The 17070-nt window shown below is 45.6% G+C and overlaps 1 protein-coding gene across 1 annotated transcript in view; it reads right to left on the minus strand.

The window, feature by feature from the left end:
- Positions 1–13947: 13947 nt before the first annotated feature.
- The window catches only part of SFRP4 (secreted frizzled related protein 4), a 201814-nt gene continuing 198691 nt past the window's right edge, over positions 13948–17070 (minus strand). The window contains exon 6 of the mRNA XM_069613270.1: positions 13948–14757. Within this exon, the coding sequence (XP_069469371.1) occupies positions 14569–14757 (189 nt within the window). The 3' untranslated portion in view covers positions 13948–14568. The remainder of the gene's footprint in view (positions 14758–17070) is intronic.

Raw genomic sequence — 17070 nt, forward strand, 5'->3', positions numbered from 1 at the left:
TGACCATCACGCAGACCTGATTTCCATTACATTTCACCATACGGATAAAAGGCGGAGCACGAGAGCAAACTCTGAGCGAGGCAAAGCACACAAGGAAACAGCGGTTACAAGATGGCAGTTTAACACAAGGAGGAAGACGGCTAAACCGAAGGGGATCACAAAGAGGGAAGTCCCTTGACCTTTTCAACAAGGAACCATTACTTTCATGAAACCTCAAGAATAGAAAGTGTAAGATCAGGAAACTAGGCTGTGGAATCCTGTATTGTATATTGGAGGTACCCGGGCACCTCCTACGATCAAGGCGGGGAGAATCGCCAACTGCCGTGGTACTATCCTTGCCTCCAACATGAAAGCAGCGTCAGTGAAATCAACACAGCCAGTGAGTTGTGGAAACCAATACAAGACCGGTCTGTGTTGAATCCAAGGTTGCAAGCAGCAACATTGTATGGTGAGCGCTGGATCTGAGAACATTGAGTGAAACTTGTGTGATAACCAACGCGAGTAAAGTTGAACTGCAGATGAGTGATTGAACTTTGAAGCCAAAATATACGATACCTTTGACAAAGTGGTCCAGCACCACGTGCGTGTTCAATCAAAGGTCCAGCTGAGAGTTGACAAAAGTGAAAGAGTGGCAAAGTATTAATAATCGAAATGGTCCATCAACAGGTCAAGCAAAATCCTGTGCACAATTGAAAGTCTTCGATATTGATACAGTAACAAACGTTGATGGCAAAGTTGGTCCAAGCCCGACAGAGGGAGATCAATTGAAAGCTTTCTGTTAAGGCAAGTTTGTGCTACAATAGATAAATTGGTCCAAGCCCGGCAGAGGGAGACTGATGGAAGGTTTTGTGTTGGAACGGATCTGAGCCCAGCAGAGGGGGATCCGGGGTGAACTGTGAGTCATCTGAGAAATTGGATGTGTGCAAATCCTAAGAAAAAATTGTAAATGTGAAAAATGATCTTTATGTTAAAGTGGATCTGAGCACGGCGGAGGGGAATACAAGGTGAACAGTACATTACCGGAGAAAAGTGTGCGTAGGAGAATCCTGAAAGTAAAGGAACTTTATTATTTGTTTGTTGCATTAGGCCCTTCCGAAAGAAGAGACCTTTGATACAGAAGGCCATGATGTTGGAGTTTTGAACTGTATCTTCATGCTAGAGAAGCCACAGAGTCTGCTAAGCTTAAGTGTGCCGCCTTATCCCATGCTGAAAACATGGGGAAGGGAAATACACAGCTTGAATATCCTGTCATATCATTTCTTCAACACTTTTCTTTTGCATTATATTGTTTCCCACACTATTTGTATTTAGAGGTAAGGATTAGCAATAGGTTTATTAGTATAGGCCCTTTCATTTTGACAAAACACAAATAGGGCTGCTTTATTATGTGATGGTCGTAGCTTGCTTCCATCTTTAGATTTAGGATTAGATAGGCATTTTTTCAAACACAATTCAGGTTCAATAAACCCCCTTGAACTGTGGTCACTTATGTCTGTTTTACTGTTGATACTATGCCTTCCTTACAGCCCTGAGGATGGTATTCTGAACATATGTGGCTATGCATTAGATGACGGAGAGTTGTTCTTTGTTGACGGGTCTTCCACTATTAACCAGGAGACGGGCCAGAGACATACTGCAGTGGTACGATTGGTTGACGGAGAGCATGAGGTTCTGGTACAGCGCAGGTTGACAGGCAGCAGTACTGATCAAGCTCATTGAAGTGCTTGAGGCAGCACAAGGCTGTCGGTTCACAATCTATTCTGATTCAGCTTATGTAACCACCACCGTCCATTCAGGGTTGTCGTGGTGGATGAGGATGGGGATTCGGCTAGCCGACGTGTCTCCAGTTCAGCATGCAGCATTGCTAGATATCACAGCACTTACTCTCCGCCTTCATCAAATGTACCACCCACACAAGTAGTGCAAACCTTGTTTCCCTCGGGAATGAAGCAGCGGATGCATCAGCAAATTCGGTCATGTATTTGCTGATGCCAGACTTTCCTAAGCATCCAGCATTCGCAAAAATGCAGTTACAATTACAAGTTCCATATACTGCACTTCCAGTAAGAGATACAAGGTCAAGCACTGCAGAGTGAGAAGTTGATGTGGCTTAAAAGAAGGTGTGCGCAGTCTCCAACTGATTTGGTGTCAAGCCAGACTAGTACAGGAAAGGTGGTGAGGCTGCAAGATTTGGCTTAAGTGGCTTTTGATCAGCTTCACTATACCGCCCATGTGTCCAAACAGCATAATGCCGCAGATATCTAGGAAGTTGGGTATGTCCCCAATAATTTGGAGGTGTTGTCCATGTTCACATCTAATTGTGTGGTTTGCCAGACGTATAGTACTGGGCAGACTTTAAAAACATTGAGAGGAACTTTGCCTCGTCCAGTTGGTCCATGTCGAGATCTGCACATAGATTTTACATAATTGGGGGAGAGATGCAACACCTTCTGCTACCTCATAGTTGTAGTTTTTCCATTATCCCGTTGGATTGAGGTTTGTCATTGGGCAGATCCTGATGCAAAACCATCTGGCAAGTTTCTGGTAAGAGAAGTGTCCCCCCGATGCAGGGTGTGCAATACACTCAAAAGTGACAATGGCACACACTTCTTTAACGTGTTGTCATAAGAAATAGCAGCTATTTTGGGCAACAAACACAAGATGTGTTCCATTTATCACCCCTGGCCAACAGTATTGTGGAGAGGATGAACGGGTTGCTCAAGACCAAGCTATCTAAACTTTGTGAAACATTAAAGAGAAAATGGGTGCATTGTCTCCCCCTGGCCTTGTTTAGTTTATGGAGCCAGTCCTGTAAGGATCATCACCTCTTCCCACACAAAATAGTGATGGGGAGACATATACACACGCCATTATCTCCTGTGTGCAGTGCATTTGATGCTCACAGGACCACTTCAGTTTTGGGGGATGCTTTCCATTCATATTTAACTCAGTTAACAAAATGTATTAAATACCTTTCTTAACAGATTGTTCCATGTTGAACGGTAAAAGGTGAAAACAGCGCTGCACCATAGACTGCAAGCTCACCACCATTACAATTGTTTCCAGGTGATGAGGTCTTTGTTAAAAACTTTGTCCGTAGGTAGAGTGAGCCTCGGTACAACAGGCCTTAGACTGTGGTCTATGCTACTACACTTGCAGTGAAAGTAAAGGAATTGCAGTATTGGGTGCATTTGTCTGATGTTTGGAAGGCACTGCAAACTTTACCTTCCCCAACCACCATTTTATCAGAGTGTTTTTGAACTGGCATTTTTCTTTTATGTAACTATACTGCCTGTAACATTTCCTTTTTGACGTTCTTTGTAGTTTAGTGGTCAGACATTGTTAGAATTTGTGTCTTCAGTGGTTTATTGACATAACACGTTTGACCATGTATTCAGTGGTTTTAGAATTGTTTAAGGGTCTCAGCATGATGAATGCTTGTTTTGTTTTATACAAAAATGTTCCTTTCTCTTATGTGTGCGTTTTTCTTTGGCTTGTTTATGTATTTTTCTAGTTAAGTTATATGTTTAGGTGATATAAAGAGGGTGTGGGGTGTAACCTGGGGGATGTCAAACTAATAGATTTGTTCATGCTACAACACCAAGTGATGAGTATATGACTACTGTAATGAGTTTTAAACATAAGAAGATCCATGACACAATAATATGGAAGTTACATTTGCAGGTTAAGAGGCGTAGAGGAGGAAAACAAGTATAATCAATACAAGGTTGTTGTGTTTGATACAATGTCTAATGTGCACCATCCAGAATTTAGTAATATGTGGCATAGCCATACAAACTCAGTGGGTAAACCGAGGTATAACGGGAGTTATGTCTGCTCCCTCAGCCCCCATGCGTCTGGGGCACCCAAAATGTTAGTATTCCAAGAAATATTGCCTTGGAAGCCCAGTGTTTGGTGCACCTAGCTTTGTGTTGGGTTCAGAGTCTGTTCCAGGGACCCAATGTACAAGTTGTACTAATGGAAAAGGATGAAAAGAAGTGTGTCAAGGACAATAGTACACCTCAATGTAAGCCACAGCCTATGTTAAAATTGGATGGAGTGTTATTTGTGTCGAATAGATGGGAGAGGCAGTTTTGAGTTGCGCAGCAGGTGGATTGGCAGGGTTCGGAGATGAAGTGATATGGAATGTCCATAAGAACTGTTTCACAATATGGGCCGCGTGTATATCAAAACTAACATGGATAGAAGCACATGAAACACCAGTGAAAGTTCAACCAGCAGAAGAATATGAGTTCTGTTTTCATGAGCATTTAACTGTTCCTGTAGACAATAACACTAAGTGTAATAAAGCAATATTAATCCCAGAACTTGCTAAAGGAACTGCAGCCTTAAAGGACTAGTACTGGGTTTGCGGTCAGCAAGCATATCTACATCTCCCTTCTTCTTGGTGAGACATGTGTGCATTAACAGCATTGCACTCAGCTATCCTAGTAGTGCCTGAAGCTCATCTGACAATAACATCCAAGTATGGAGGGTTGCACTCTATTCCAGTTTCCATCCAAACCCCCCTAACCAGAGAAGAAGAAGCAGTCAGTGAAACAGCAAAGGAAGAGATCAAACTATCTGTCGGAAGATTTGTCCAACCTGCTCAAAGTGATTCCAGATAAATACTGACTGTACACCAAGACAGAGGTATTTTTTCCTCACTGTTGCTTCCAGGGATCCAGGCTGCAGCAAACGTTAGGTGGTTGCAGATTGTCCAGTGAGAAGTGATCCAGTTGGCAAATGATGATGAGGAAGGTTTGAATACCATCAAGACTGAGCTGAGGGTGATCTGGTTGATGACGCTTCAAAACGGGTATGACCTGGATCTCCTGACAGCTATGGAAGGCGGCATGTGCAGAAAAATAGGATTACCTTGCTGTACGTACGTGCCTCCAAATGATGCTTAGAACGGGTCCCTGACACACATCATAGGGGCCCTGCATACGTTAAAGACTGATATGGCAAATGAAGCAGGAGTACAGGGCCGAAGATTGGTTCAACACGTTGTTCTCATGGGCACCGCCCTGGTTTGGGGCAGTGGTGAAGATAGCGATTCCTATCACTGTGCTTCTGCTGGTGTTGTTCTGCATGTGCCAGTTGATGCTTCGATGTTGTGCAAAGACTATCCCGAACAGTGCAATGATGATGACTACTATTGGGGCAAGAATGGCTTTCCCAGTTACAAAGAATGGGCAAGGTCAAACAGAGGACCCTAGTAAACCACGAATGGTGAGAATTGAAAGACCTATAGAGCCCCTGGGAACATTGATTTCACCCCCACCGGACCCAGAGAATTATCAGGGGATAAGGACTCCCTTTACCTCACATGTACCCCAGAAAAATATGGCCAAGATGGAGAAAGCTTGTGTCATGTGCATAAACTATGGGATGGGAACCTAATGACGATGATTACAGAAGAAGGGAATTGGCTGGGTTAGTTAATAAAGGAATAACCAAAAGGGGAGTGTAAGGAAGCATGTTCAGATCACTTCCCCTCCCAAATGATTTAGATTGCGAAAAATATATTAAAGTGCAGAGAATGCCTAGAGGAGAGTGTGGGGGGGAGGAGAGAACCTATGGGTGGAAGTAGTCAACGGGGAACACAGGTATTGTAGCAACTTGTGTAGGGGAATACTAACTATTACTTTGCAATGGCATCACATAGAATATATTGCATGTGGGCAACATTCATAACATGAACTAGGGTTGTATTCGAGAGTAGGGCTGAATTCTTGCAGGCTGTGTTGGAAACACAGAACAAGGCCTCATTTTTATCACATTTCAATCACCAGGCACAGCAAGAAACAAGCACGCATACCCACATATAATTTTATCAAGTTAGCCCTTTAAACAATTAGGAAGGAATGCTAGAAGCCGAATGGGAGACAGGCTGTGGCCCAGTACGAAGGCCACACTCATGGCAGCCGGAGCAGAGGTCTTTAGCTGCCAAAACAGGAACTAAGATTAAAAAATTAGCGACCCTCAGAAGAATGGTAATGCAATAGAGCTCTTTAAAAAAAAAAAACTTTCTTTATTGATATTCATGTAACAACTGACAACCAACAGGTCTTCACCGTTTCCCTCCCCCCCCACCTATCCCACCTATCCCCGTTGTCCCCCCCCTTCCGCAACTCATTACAGGTCAAGTTCAGGAACATAGTCATTCAGCAATTATTGGTTGTATCGCGAACCGCAGGTATCGGCTCACAGAGTGTATAGCCTGGCAGCTCATGACCAGACTCCTCGAGTCTCCTCTTGACCAGTCTATGAAGCGCCTTGTGTATTTACTTCCGGTGATTGTACTGGTTGGGCGGCATCTGCTTGATATTGACAGAAAGGTAGCCAGTAATCAAATGGGCGACTGGTGGCTGGTAATGTCGCAGCGTATCTAGTTTTCCTGAGTTCACATATTGTCATGCTTTCCAGACAGGAAGCAAACATAGGGGGTCTGCTCTTGCCCCACGATCTGGCCACCAAATGTCTGGTGACTCCCGAGGCCATTCCACACCACATGATTCACCCTCTATCAGAGCAAGAAGCCACACTGCAGGTGAGTACGCTTGTGATGAGGAGAGCATTGTTGCGATTGCATCCTCAATGTTTTCCCAGTAGGGTCTTATACGAGGGCACTCCCATGCCACATGATAGAAATCAGCCAGCTCCTTGTTACATCTTTTGCATCGCGGGGAGCTCCCTGGGTAGAATCTGCTTAGTTTAATGGGGAGTAGTGAATTTGGTGGAGGAATTTATAATAGATCAGTCTGTACCGATGATTCAGTAAGATGTGACGGGATTGCCTGCATATGTACTTCCACTGTTCCTCGCTTAACACAGTGCCTATGCCTCCCACTTGGTTTTGTGAGTTTGTCGTTTCTCCCCTCCCCCGCTTCTAATCATCTTATATATGGTGGAAACCAGTTTACTGGGGGACAGGGGTTTAATTATGTACTGCTGGGCCAGGTGGGGGAGCGGGGCGCACGGGAACTCGGGCCATTTAGTTTTTAGTATCCCTGTGACTCTGTAATATTGCAGTTGGGTCATTGCATTGTGTTCCTCTCTTTGTCGTAACTCATCCCATTGAACCCGCGGTCCGTCTTGCACCAGGTCTCCCAGCCTCTGTACTTCCAATTTTTGAAAGTGTACCTTGAATGACTTTTCATGGGTAAGCGGAATGCCGATAACATCATATATCGGTAGGTCAGGGGATAATAAGTGGAGGTTTCCAAAAGTTGGCCTATGCGTTGTTATGCTCTGCACGTCATTTCAATGGGTTGGACCTCTCCTCTTGGGGTTACATTTCTGTTATCCCTTAGCATTCCCATTAGGTTGTCTGGGATGGTCACTGCTCTCGCTATCGTGGCGTGTGGGGAGCTAGGATTGTGGGGGGTTCCATCCCGCTATGTATTGTAGCTGAGCTGAAAATTAGTTCAATTGCATATCAGGATATTCCAAGCCACCTTGTTTGAATGTTGCTGCAAGGGTCTCGTACGATATCTGGGGCTGTTTGCTGGCCCATACCAGCCTTATTGTAATTTTCCTAGTGCAAGTCCAAAATTGGCCAAGGGGTCTTATTGGTACATTATTAAAGATGTATAGCAGAATGACCATCTTGGTGAGGGCTAAACGGGTGGCTTGGGAGACTGGATGTAGAATCAATGACTCCACTTTTTGTTCCAGGGATTCTAATACTTTTATGTAGTTATCCTTGTACAGTGTCTCTACCTTCGTGCTGACTGTAACGCCCAGGTAGCGCAACCCGTGGGGGCACCACCGGAAGTCCCCACCCATGTCAGTTTGCTGCACGCCCTGGGTCAGGGGGAGGACTTCTGATTTAGTCCAGTTGATTTGGAGACCCGACAGTTTACCGAACCTAACCACTTCTCGTGTTAGGGGTATCAGGTTTTGCTTAGGATCTTTAATCTAGAGAAGGATGTTGTCCATGTATAGGGATATTATAGTGCGGTTTGCATTCACGCAGATCCCTCTGGGCATATGAAGCTCCCAAATGTGACATGCTAGGGGTTCCATAGCTAAGGCAAATAGGATTGGTGAGAAAGAGCAACCTTGGCGTGTGCCCTGTGTAGGGAAGATGTATTCCGGAAGTATCCCATTTGTGTATATCACGGCTGTAGGGGCTGTGTATAGTAGCCTGACCCAGCGGATGAATGTGAGGACGAAGCCTGACAGGCGCAGGACTTCGAAAAAGGAAGGGCCATTCGACAGAGCCGAAGGCCTTCTCAGCAACTAAGGCCGCTATCGCTATTGGGGTTTCAGGGTTTACATTATGCATTAGGGTGAATAGGTGTCTTGAGTTGTTTTGGGTAGACCGACCTGGTATGAAACCGGCTTGGTCTGGGAGGACCAAGGCCGGCATGTGTGGTATAGTCGATCAGTTAGTATCTTAGCCAATATTTTATTGTCAATGTTTATCAGAGATAACCGCCTGTACGATGCCATGTGTCGGGGGTCTTTACCAGGTTTTGGTAACACTGTGACTATCGCTGATCTGGTTGATTCCGGGAGGGTGCCTTTTGCCATGGCTCCCTCGAACATTCTTAGGAGTTGGGGGATTAACAAGTCAGCATATGTTTTATGGTACTCGGCTGTTATGCTGTCTATCCCAGGGGCTTTACCGTTGGGGAGTGATTTAATGGCTATGCGGATCTCCTCTTCTGTAACAGGGGCATTTAACTCGTTACCCAGTTCCTGGTCTAGCCATCCAAGTGTTATTTCATCCAGATAGAGTGTCAGCACATCATGCTCCACAGTGTGGCGCGACGCATATAGCCGGGTGTAGTACTCACAGAATTCTGTATTGATCCCCCGTAGGTCCCGGACAGCGTCCCCCCCCTGTCCCAAAACTTCCACTGGTACGGAGCCCCACTCCCGCCGGATGGCCCCGGACAGATTTCTAATTGGTCGGCCCCCCTCTCCGTATCTTTTTGCTAATATTGGGTCTCCTAGGTATCTTTCCTCACTCGTCATGAGTTGTCGGTGTTCCTCTCTGCATAACCTGGAGCTCCCGCCAGATCTCAGGGGATTCTGAAGCGCCTTGGTTGTTCTCTAAGTGTCTGATAGTGTGTTCTAGTTTACTCAAGGAGCCACGTATAGCTTTAAGGACCCCTCCCTCCTTTGATATGCAACACCCTCTGATGTAGACTTTGAAGGCCTCCCATATAGTGCCCTGATCGGGGATCGAGCCCTCATTGGTTTAGATAAAGGTCTTTATGTCTTGTTCTATCTCAGCTCAGAACGCCACATCATCTAGGATGGCGGCTCTAAAGCTCCATCAGAGTTGACTGGGGAGACCTGTGAGGTCTGAAATGTGGGCTATTACTGGTGAATGGTCGGAGAGGGTGCGGGGGAGTATTCTTGCCTCTATGACTTTCCTGACTATGAGGTTGTCATCATGATATAATCAATTCTAGATGAAGTATTATGTACCTCGGAGAAAAAGGTGTATTCCCGAGTGTTGGGGTGTTCGCTCTGCCATACATCATGGAAATCATGATACGTAGCAATGGAGGTCCACGCTTTCGCGGACTGTGGGAGGGCGTGTTGTGTCGTGGTAGACCTGTCCAGTTCAACTGTAAGTGCCACATTGAAATCTCCTACCCAGATAATCTCATACGATGGGATTCTGTGAATGTGCCTAGCACACTGGTGGAAGAATTCCGGGGAATTCCTGGGAGCATATATGTTTATTATTAGGAGTTTCTTGCCAGGCAGTTCCCCCGACAGGATTATGTATCGGCTCTCTCCGTCTTTGATTTGTTCGTGGAACCTGAACTGCAGAGGTCTGTGGATGCATGTGCCAACTCCTCTAGAGTGTGAGGAGTAGGAAGAGCAGTACCTGTGTATGCCCCAGCCTGCTAGTTTGGGGGATCGTGTATCTTGAGCCAGATGTGTCTCCTGCAAGCCCAACCCGTTGACCTTGTGGTGTCTGCTAAAGTTTGCAATGAGCCAGGTCTTTTTCTGGTTTGTGAATCCACTTATATTACAGATCATTATGGCTAGGGGCTCAGCCTTTTTCCCTCCACTTGCAGAAGTGGTCATGTTATGTATATCAATCTATTAGCTAGAATCATGATGTGTGTGACCTGGTCTGGTTTCATGGTGACATACCTGCCATGGCCTGATTCCTGTTATGGGTTCTGCGAGTCATTGAGTAGTGACTAGTGCTAAAAATAACTATAACTGTTCAGCTTCCCCATTTGTGCCCCATCCGTCCCCCCTCGTGCCCCCCCATGCCAAAAACTACAACTCACCGGCTCCCTTACCTCCCCAACAATTCCTTTTCTTTAAACATAACAAAGAAACAAAACTGCAGTGCCTGTGGTAGGTGGGGCGCCGCGGGCAGTCAACAGGATCCAAGTGGCAACAGCCAGTAGTCAGCGAACTATTCTCATCGCCCTATCCCCTGGGGCCCATTATTCCTCTGGCCCTCCCCTCATGCTCTCATCACACTGTTTTAATAAAGGATATCACAGTGAGGTTAGGGCGGGTGTCTCAGTGAACTGCCAGGTCTGGTAGATTCTTGGCGAATCGTTCCACGGCTTCCGGCGTGGTGAAGAACATTGCCGATCCGTATGCTTGCTTGCAAAGGTTGGCTGGGAGCATCATTGAGTATCTTATGTCCTTGCCTCGTAGGATGTTTTTAGTGGTCTGGAAGGTTTTTCGCTGTTCCTGCACTGTGGGGGTGAAGTCTTGGAAAAGTCGTATAGCAGAGTTGCCCCATCTCAGCTCTTTCTTTTCTCTGCTTTGAGGATGGTGACCCTGTCACGGTAGAAGAAGATTATCACCATTATGGGGCACTTTGGTGCACCTGGGGTTGGTCTTGCTGCCAGTGGGCGCTGTGCCTGCTCTACCATATACATACTTGCCAGGACAGGGATATCAAGTATGTCCACTAGTAGTTGTTGCCCGAATGTTTGCATGTTGGCTATATGTGTAGATTCTGGAACACCCGTAATGCAGATATTGTTCCTTCTTGAGCATCCTTCCAAGTCCTAATTTTTAGCTGTCACTTTCTTTACCGATTGTTGGAGGGCAGCTACCTCGCGCTGCAGTGCGGCCACCTTGTCTTCGTTGGCTGCGATCCTCTGTTCAGCCTCTGCCATGCACCTGCATTGTTTTTCAATTTGTATTATGGAAACATCCACCTTGCAGGTAAGACCATCTATTTTGGCTCCAAGACTGTCGGTGCTATCCTTCAGTGCCAGCAGGGTCTGGTTGAAGGCAGACAAGTCTACTTGGTCTATTGGTTGAGTTTTCTGGAGAGGAGCAGTGGTGAGGGCTTGTTCTGCAAACGTGAACTGGTCCATTTTAACTTGCTTCTTCCTGGGATTGACCATGCTAGTGTGGGTGAATGTAGCCCGGACTATCTGATGTCTTGCCCCGCCAGAGTCTCGAGGCTGGGGCTATCTTTGCAAGCTGCATACCACCGTCGCAGTGTCGTCGCCGGGGATGTTGGTCATCTTGGTTTAGTAGGAAGTTGTTGCCTGCTTGGCCCCCTTAGTACGGTATGGTGTGTGACCAAGGGGTTCTTGCTCCAGCCTTCCCTGAAGCTCTTCGTTCGGGCACTGTAGCAAGCGCCTGCGTGCTAAGAACGATATCAGGGAGGTATGAGAGGATTTTCTACCAGCTCTTTGAGCGGGCCATACAGTCGGATGGAGCTGCTGCACCAGGGAGCCCGGGGGGTCCTACGGTGCTCCTGGCGTTGCTCATTGGGCGATACATGCTGGGTCCTACTTAGGTTATGGTTCGGCGCCGCAACTTGCTTTGGCTGAGCTAGTTTGTTTTGTCGAGTGCTCCCCTGCAGCGTTAGTTATTGTCCGTGGCCAGATTTCATGTGTTGGTGTAAGCAGTTGATGGATGTCCTGGTAAGTGGATCCGATGCAGTGGGCATGCAGTGCTGTCCCAATCCCCACTGTTGCGTGAGATTGTGGGTTTTGAGATGCCAGACAGCTGCAGGTCGCCACCGGAAAGAAAGGAGAACAAGCGGTGCTGCACCTCCGCTGTGGCTTTAAGGTGGTCTGGTCACCTCCCGGACCACAGGCAGTGTCGATATTGGGAGGTGGAGGCTGTCTTCTGATCGATAAGCTTGGGAGCCAGGTGAATGAGAGCCTCTGTTGTAAGATATGAGATGTCTGGCCTCTGCGCTGTGCTCGTGCTGAACTTGCGTCAGGGGGTTGAGATGATCTTACTTCAGGCTATGTGTGTAGTTCAGGTGGGTTATGGGTTCAAGGCAGTAGTGTAGGTGCAGAGCATGATCTTCCATATAGTTAGAGTTATTGCTTGGGACTAGTGGATACCAGCACACACCTCAGTATTGCAGAGCGTCCCGTGTGTCCATGGGTGGCCCAGTTTCATATGCAGCAAAAGTCGGCACCCTGTGGCTGGAGCATGCAAGTGAGTCCCTCAGGGCCGCGTGGTTGTACTATTCGGTCGCCGCGGGGAGGAGGGGAAGTATAGCGGTATGTAGCTTGTCCCCGGAAGTGACGGTGCGAGATCCAGGTTGGGGCCCGACACCATCAGCCGCGCCCCCTAGGCAGCCCAGGGCACCGAGGGAAATGTTAATGAACTCCTTTGATGTTCTACTGTCTTTATAGTTATAATGAAAGTATGTTAACTGTCATGTTTAACAGTTCCTCATTGCCATTGCAGTGCTTTCCCTATGTTCTAATAGGCATGCCTTGAACACCAAGCCTTGGCTGTTTACTACAGAGCAGTGCTTGCTTCCATAGTGCTTGACTCTAATGTATTTCCCTTTTGGCAAACATAAGCGTGATATAGAGAGACACCTTTCTAGGGAACGAGGCGTTGATACTCTGCTGTCTTTAGAGTTATAATGAGACTATGCTAACTGCCATGTTTAACAGTGCCTTATTGCCAGTATACCACGAACCGTGTGAGAATTGTAGAAGTAGGTTGCACAGCAGGAATTGCAATGTATCTTAAAATGTCTTACGCTGACATCTACCTTCCCAAACGTGAGAACGTAGCCTCTGAATAGTACTTGTATACTGAGACTGTGAACATTAACCTGAAAAATTGTTGCTTGACGATCTCATGCCATGTCTGAACCTCGATATCCATTGAAAAGCATGTGTACTTTCCTGTAAAAAAGCTCCATGCCTGGTGGGAGGGGGGTTGCTGCGCTGAGTCCCGTTCTTTCATTGGATTGTTGTTTTCCTATGTATGCTGGATTTGCTGACTGCTATTAAAGACGTGTATCAATCTACCTGAAGAGTCTGTGGTTGATTTTCCACGACACTGGTTCAGTGTCCCTCTGTCAGGGGATTCAAAAACATGCATAGCCCTGCCCATTTCGTTCTGTGGGCCTGACTCCAGTCATGCAACACTTGAGGTCAAATTGCACTGTGCTTCTCTTGAAAAGGGCACATTACATGCCTCTTGGAAAAACGTTCCCTCCACAGGGCCAACACATATTTCGGAGGGTTGCAATATACCTGTTATGAAAAAGGATTTTCAGTGCAAGATGTGAATTCAAGATGGTGGCCAGGCACACACGTTTTATCCTGACAAAGGCCAATTACATTTCTAAACTTTTCTGTAGACTCAAAATGTCTTTAACTTGATTTTGTCTTTTTTGGCCACCTTCTGTTTTCTACAAAAACACTCAAAATATTTTCACCAAACCAAGGGTAGATTGCGTGTGGGGCCAGAAGCCAGCTTCTCACAGAGGTTTGGTCAAAATCATCCTGTGTTTTTTGCTGTAGTGTAAAGTAACATTTCCCTGTAGGAGTAAGAATGGATAGTCGAATCTGTAGGACACCCCCAATCACACAGCCTCCACAGACAGTACTTCATAAACCTATTAACACATTTGTATCTGTTTACACAGTTGATAGTTAATTGATAATGGTAAAATACTAAATAATTGTTGAAACATTATTAATAATGATCATACAGTACCCATTTTTGACAACAGATGATTAGCAGGTCATCTTAACTTCTGAACCTTGAACCATTCCATGGATCAGAGTCAATTTAATTTATGGTAAACATACATAAACGTGGATTTTGCCATTGAATTTTAAATATTGTGAATATTAGAACAACAGAAGCCAGCCTGAAGTACAATATGAAAAAGGTAATATTTGCTTATATGGTGTTACTACTACTACTACTACTACTACACACACACACACACACACACACACACACACACACACACACACCCACACACACACAAACACAGACCCAACACCAATAACGGAGGCACACTTTTTGGCACGCATCAAACTTCTCTTAAGGCATATCTAGATGCTTATTTGCAAGTGTGCCGCAAAAATCGACACGATACACCAAATCGATCAATGTTCTATGCATTAGACAGATTAGTGCCAACCAAGGTCTATGGCTCAAAGTGGCTGCAACTGTAAAGCAAACCCTTTAAAGTAAAGTGCTGCAAACATGTCTAGCAGATAACTGCAGAGAGTTGTTCAGGCTGATGAGTCTGGAATAATATACATGCCACTGAAACCAGCTTGTGACTCTCATCATGCAAGAATGTCTTTTGTTTAGAAACATCCCAGCTCATCCTCTTTTGGGATTTTTGTCTTTCTGGTCATGTCCACTTCTATTCATCTTTTTGGTGTTTCCTGATGAAGGTGAGTTATTCTTTGCATTCACTTTTGGAGTACCACTGCGACCACTACGTCCGGAGTTTGGATTTCTCACATGGGTTGTTCTCACCTGCTGTTCTTGCAATCTCTGTTCCCACCGCTGTGAATGTAAACAGAAAAAAAGTAAAGTTACTTTATTAGTATCTGATAATTAACAACCATTTGTTTACTGTAAAAATGACTGTCGTAACTTGTACCACATAGACGCTATTCACTTTGCCCTACCTGCATGCAAAGCATCTGTATAAGTCAATACCTTTACATTTAATTGTGACAGAAAGAACCCAGGACTGCATTGCATGTAACGACTTAAGCCTTAACGGGAGCAAATAATTTAAACATCAATAAAAACTTAATCCAAAAACTCAAAAAATATTGCCATAAAACCAGCTGTGAAGAACTATTAATCCAATTACTTGAAGCTTGTAGACTTCATTCCCTGGGTTTACAAGAAGCCAACACAGCTTTTAATACAAGTCAAATCAACATATGTCTGAATACATCTCGTACTCAAACTGTGAAATAGTGCTCCAAAAACGTTTTGGCATCTGTAGCTAGCATTCTTTGAAAGAGATTTCACCAAATTAAATGAATTATTTCTGGGGGAAAAATCCATCTAATCGAAGGCCAAATTGTTCGCCATTTCCTCTCCTCGATTTATACATCAGATGATTCATATCTGGGATTCCATTCAGAGTTCAGATTCATCTTCTTTTCTAAACATTCTTGACACTCTAAAACGCGTGCTTTAGGAAGAGTTTGTTCAACAGTTCTCCAGCATTTTCTGCTGAAAATCTTCAGACAATGCTTAATGCTCCTGGGGAGAGTGGTTCCATAATCTCTAAAATATGGCTTTATCTCCTCTCTGTTTAAAAAATCAGGCCTGCCAACAATTCTAGCATTTTCCAGCCGATTACAAGCCTAACTTTCATTGGAAAGTTAGCTGAAAAATCTGTAGCCATTCAGTTACAGGCTTATATGGAGGAAAAAACAGCCTATTGCGATCATATCAATCCGACTTCTGCCCCAAGCATAGTAATGAGATGGCTACCCTTCAAGTTATTGATGAAGCATTCCAGTTTACAAGTGATAGCAGTGTTTTTCTGTTGCTGTTGTTGGATCTCCCTGAGGTTTTTGTTATAATGGGGCATTGGGCCCTTCTTTTCGTTTATTGGGTATTTGGGAAGTGGTTCTAGACCAGTTTCGATATTTCAACATAGTGCTCAATGGGAATGGGGAAGCCGGATGCACCGGCAGCATTCGTGAATGGTGCCTGTGCATCCGACATGCTGTGCTTGCGAGTACCGGTTCGCCCGCCAGGTCATACCTGGCGGGCACACAGGCACCCCGAGCACAACTCGTAGTTTGCCGGTCCGGTAGTAACGGCGCCGGTAGCCTACCAGCGCTGTTACTACCGGTCCGGCAAACTTGTAATGAGGCCCACTGTCTACCATTATGCCAGCAACCTGCAGCCACATCATGCTGTGTCATAAGCAAATGAGGTCCTTCACCTGGGCCGATGCTCATCTGTCAATTTGTACTGGAAGCCCAAGGCAAGCTGGATAGTTAATTCGTCTGGGACTGAGTTCCATTTAAATGGTTACACGAAATCTGCCCAATTGGTGTAGTCCTGGCTATGTGTTGTAAAGTATGATAGCTGACAATAGCATCCGTTTTCCAGGTAAGTTGGTTTATTAATTGGCTTCTTAAGCTATAAGTAAAGTCTCTGTACAGGATCAAGGACCCACTGGTGCCCACCACCCAGGCTACATGTTCCAGCTGCCTTGGTTAGAACAGGAGGGTCATAACACTCCATGCACCCATTCTATATTCTCTCTCTTTCCACCGATGACATCACACCCACACTGACAGAGCCCATACACCACACCTTCTCTCCTTACGGACCCAACACATATAAAAACATACACCCATATATCCAATCTATATTCTTTCCTTCCACCCATGAACTGACACCACCGATACAACACAGCACTATCACGTCAAGGCTTGACTCCTTCTCTTGCTGGCTCTGCTCAGTCTTTAGGACTTTTGCTTGACTGTACACATTCCTCTAAGTAGCATCTATTAAAAAAGGCCCAATGGGCTTAATAACTGTGGGCCTCATTACACGGTAGGCGGTAAGGGATTACCGGCACCGGTAAGGGCACCGGTGCCGGTAATCCCTTACCGCCCTACTACGAGGTCCCTCAGCGGGTCCCGTCCTTAACGTGTGGTCAGACCACACGTTAAGGACGGGACTCGCTGAGGGACTTCAGAGCTAATAACGGTACTGCTAAAAACAGTACCGTTATTAGCTACTTCCCCATTCCCATTGAGCCCTATGGGGGCTCGAATGGGAATGGGGAATGGTTATTGGCATGGGGATTTACCAGGCCCTCCAGGGTCGGAATGT

The sequence above is a fragment of the Ambystoma mexicanum genome, chromosome 5p (genome assembly GCF_040938575.1).
Source record: "Ambystoma mexicanum isolate Mex_15411 chromosome 5p, UKY_AmexF1_1, whole genome shotgun sequence".
Lineage (NCBI taxonomy): Eukaryota > Metazoa > Chordata > Amphibia > Caudata > Ambystomatidae > Ambystoma > Ambystoma mexicanum.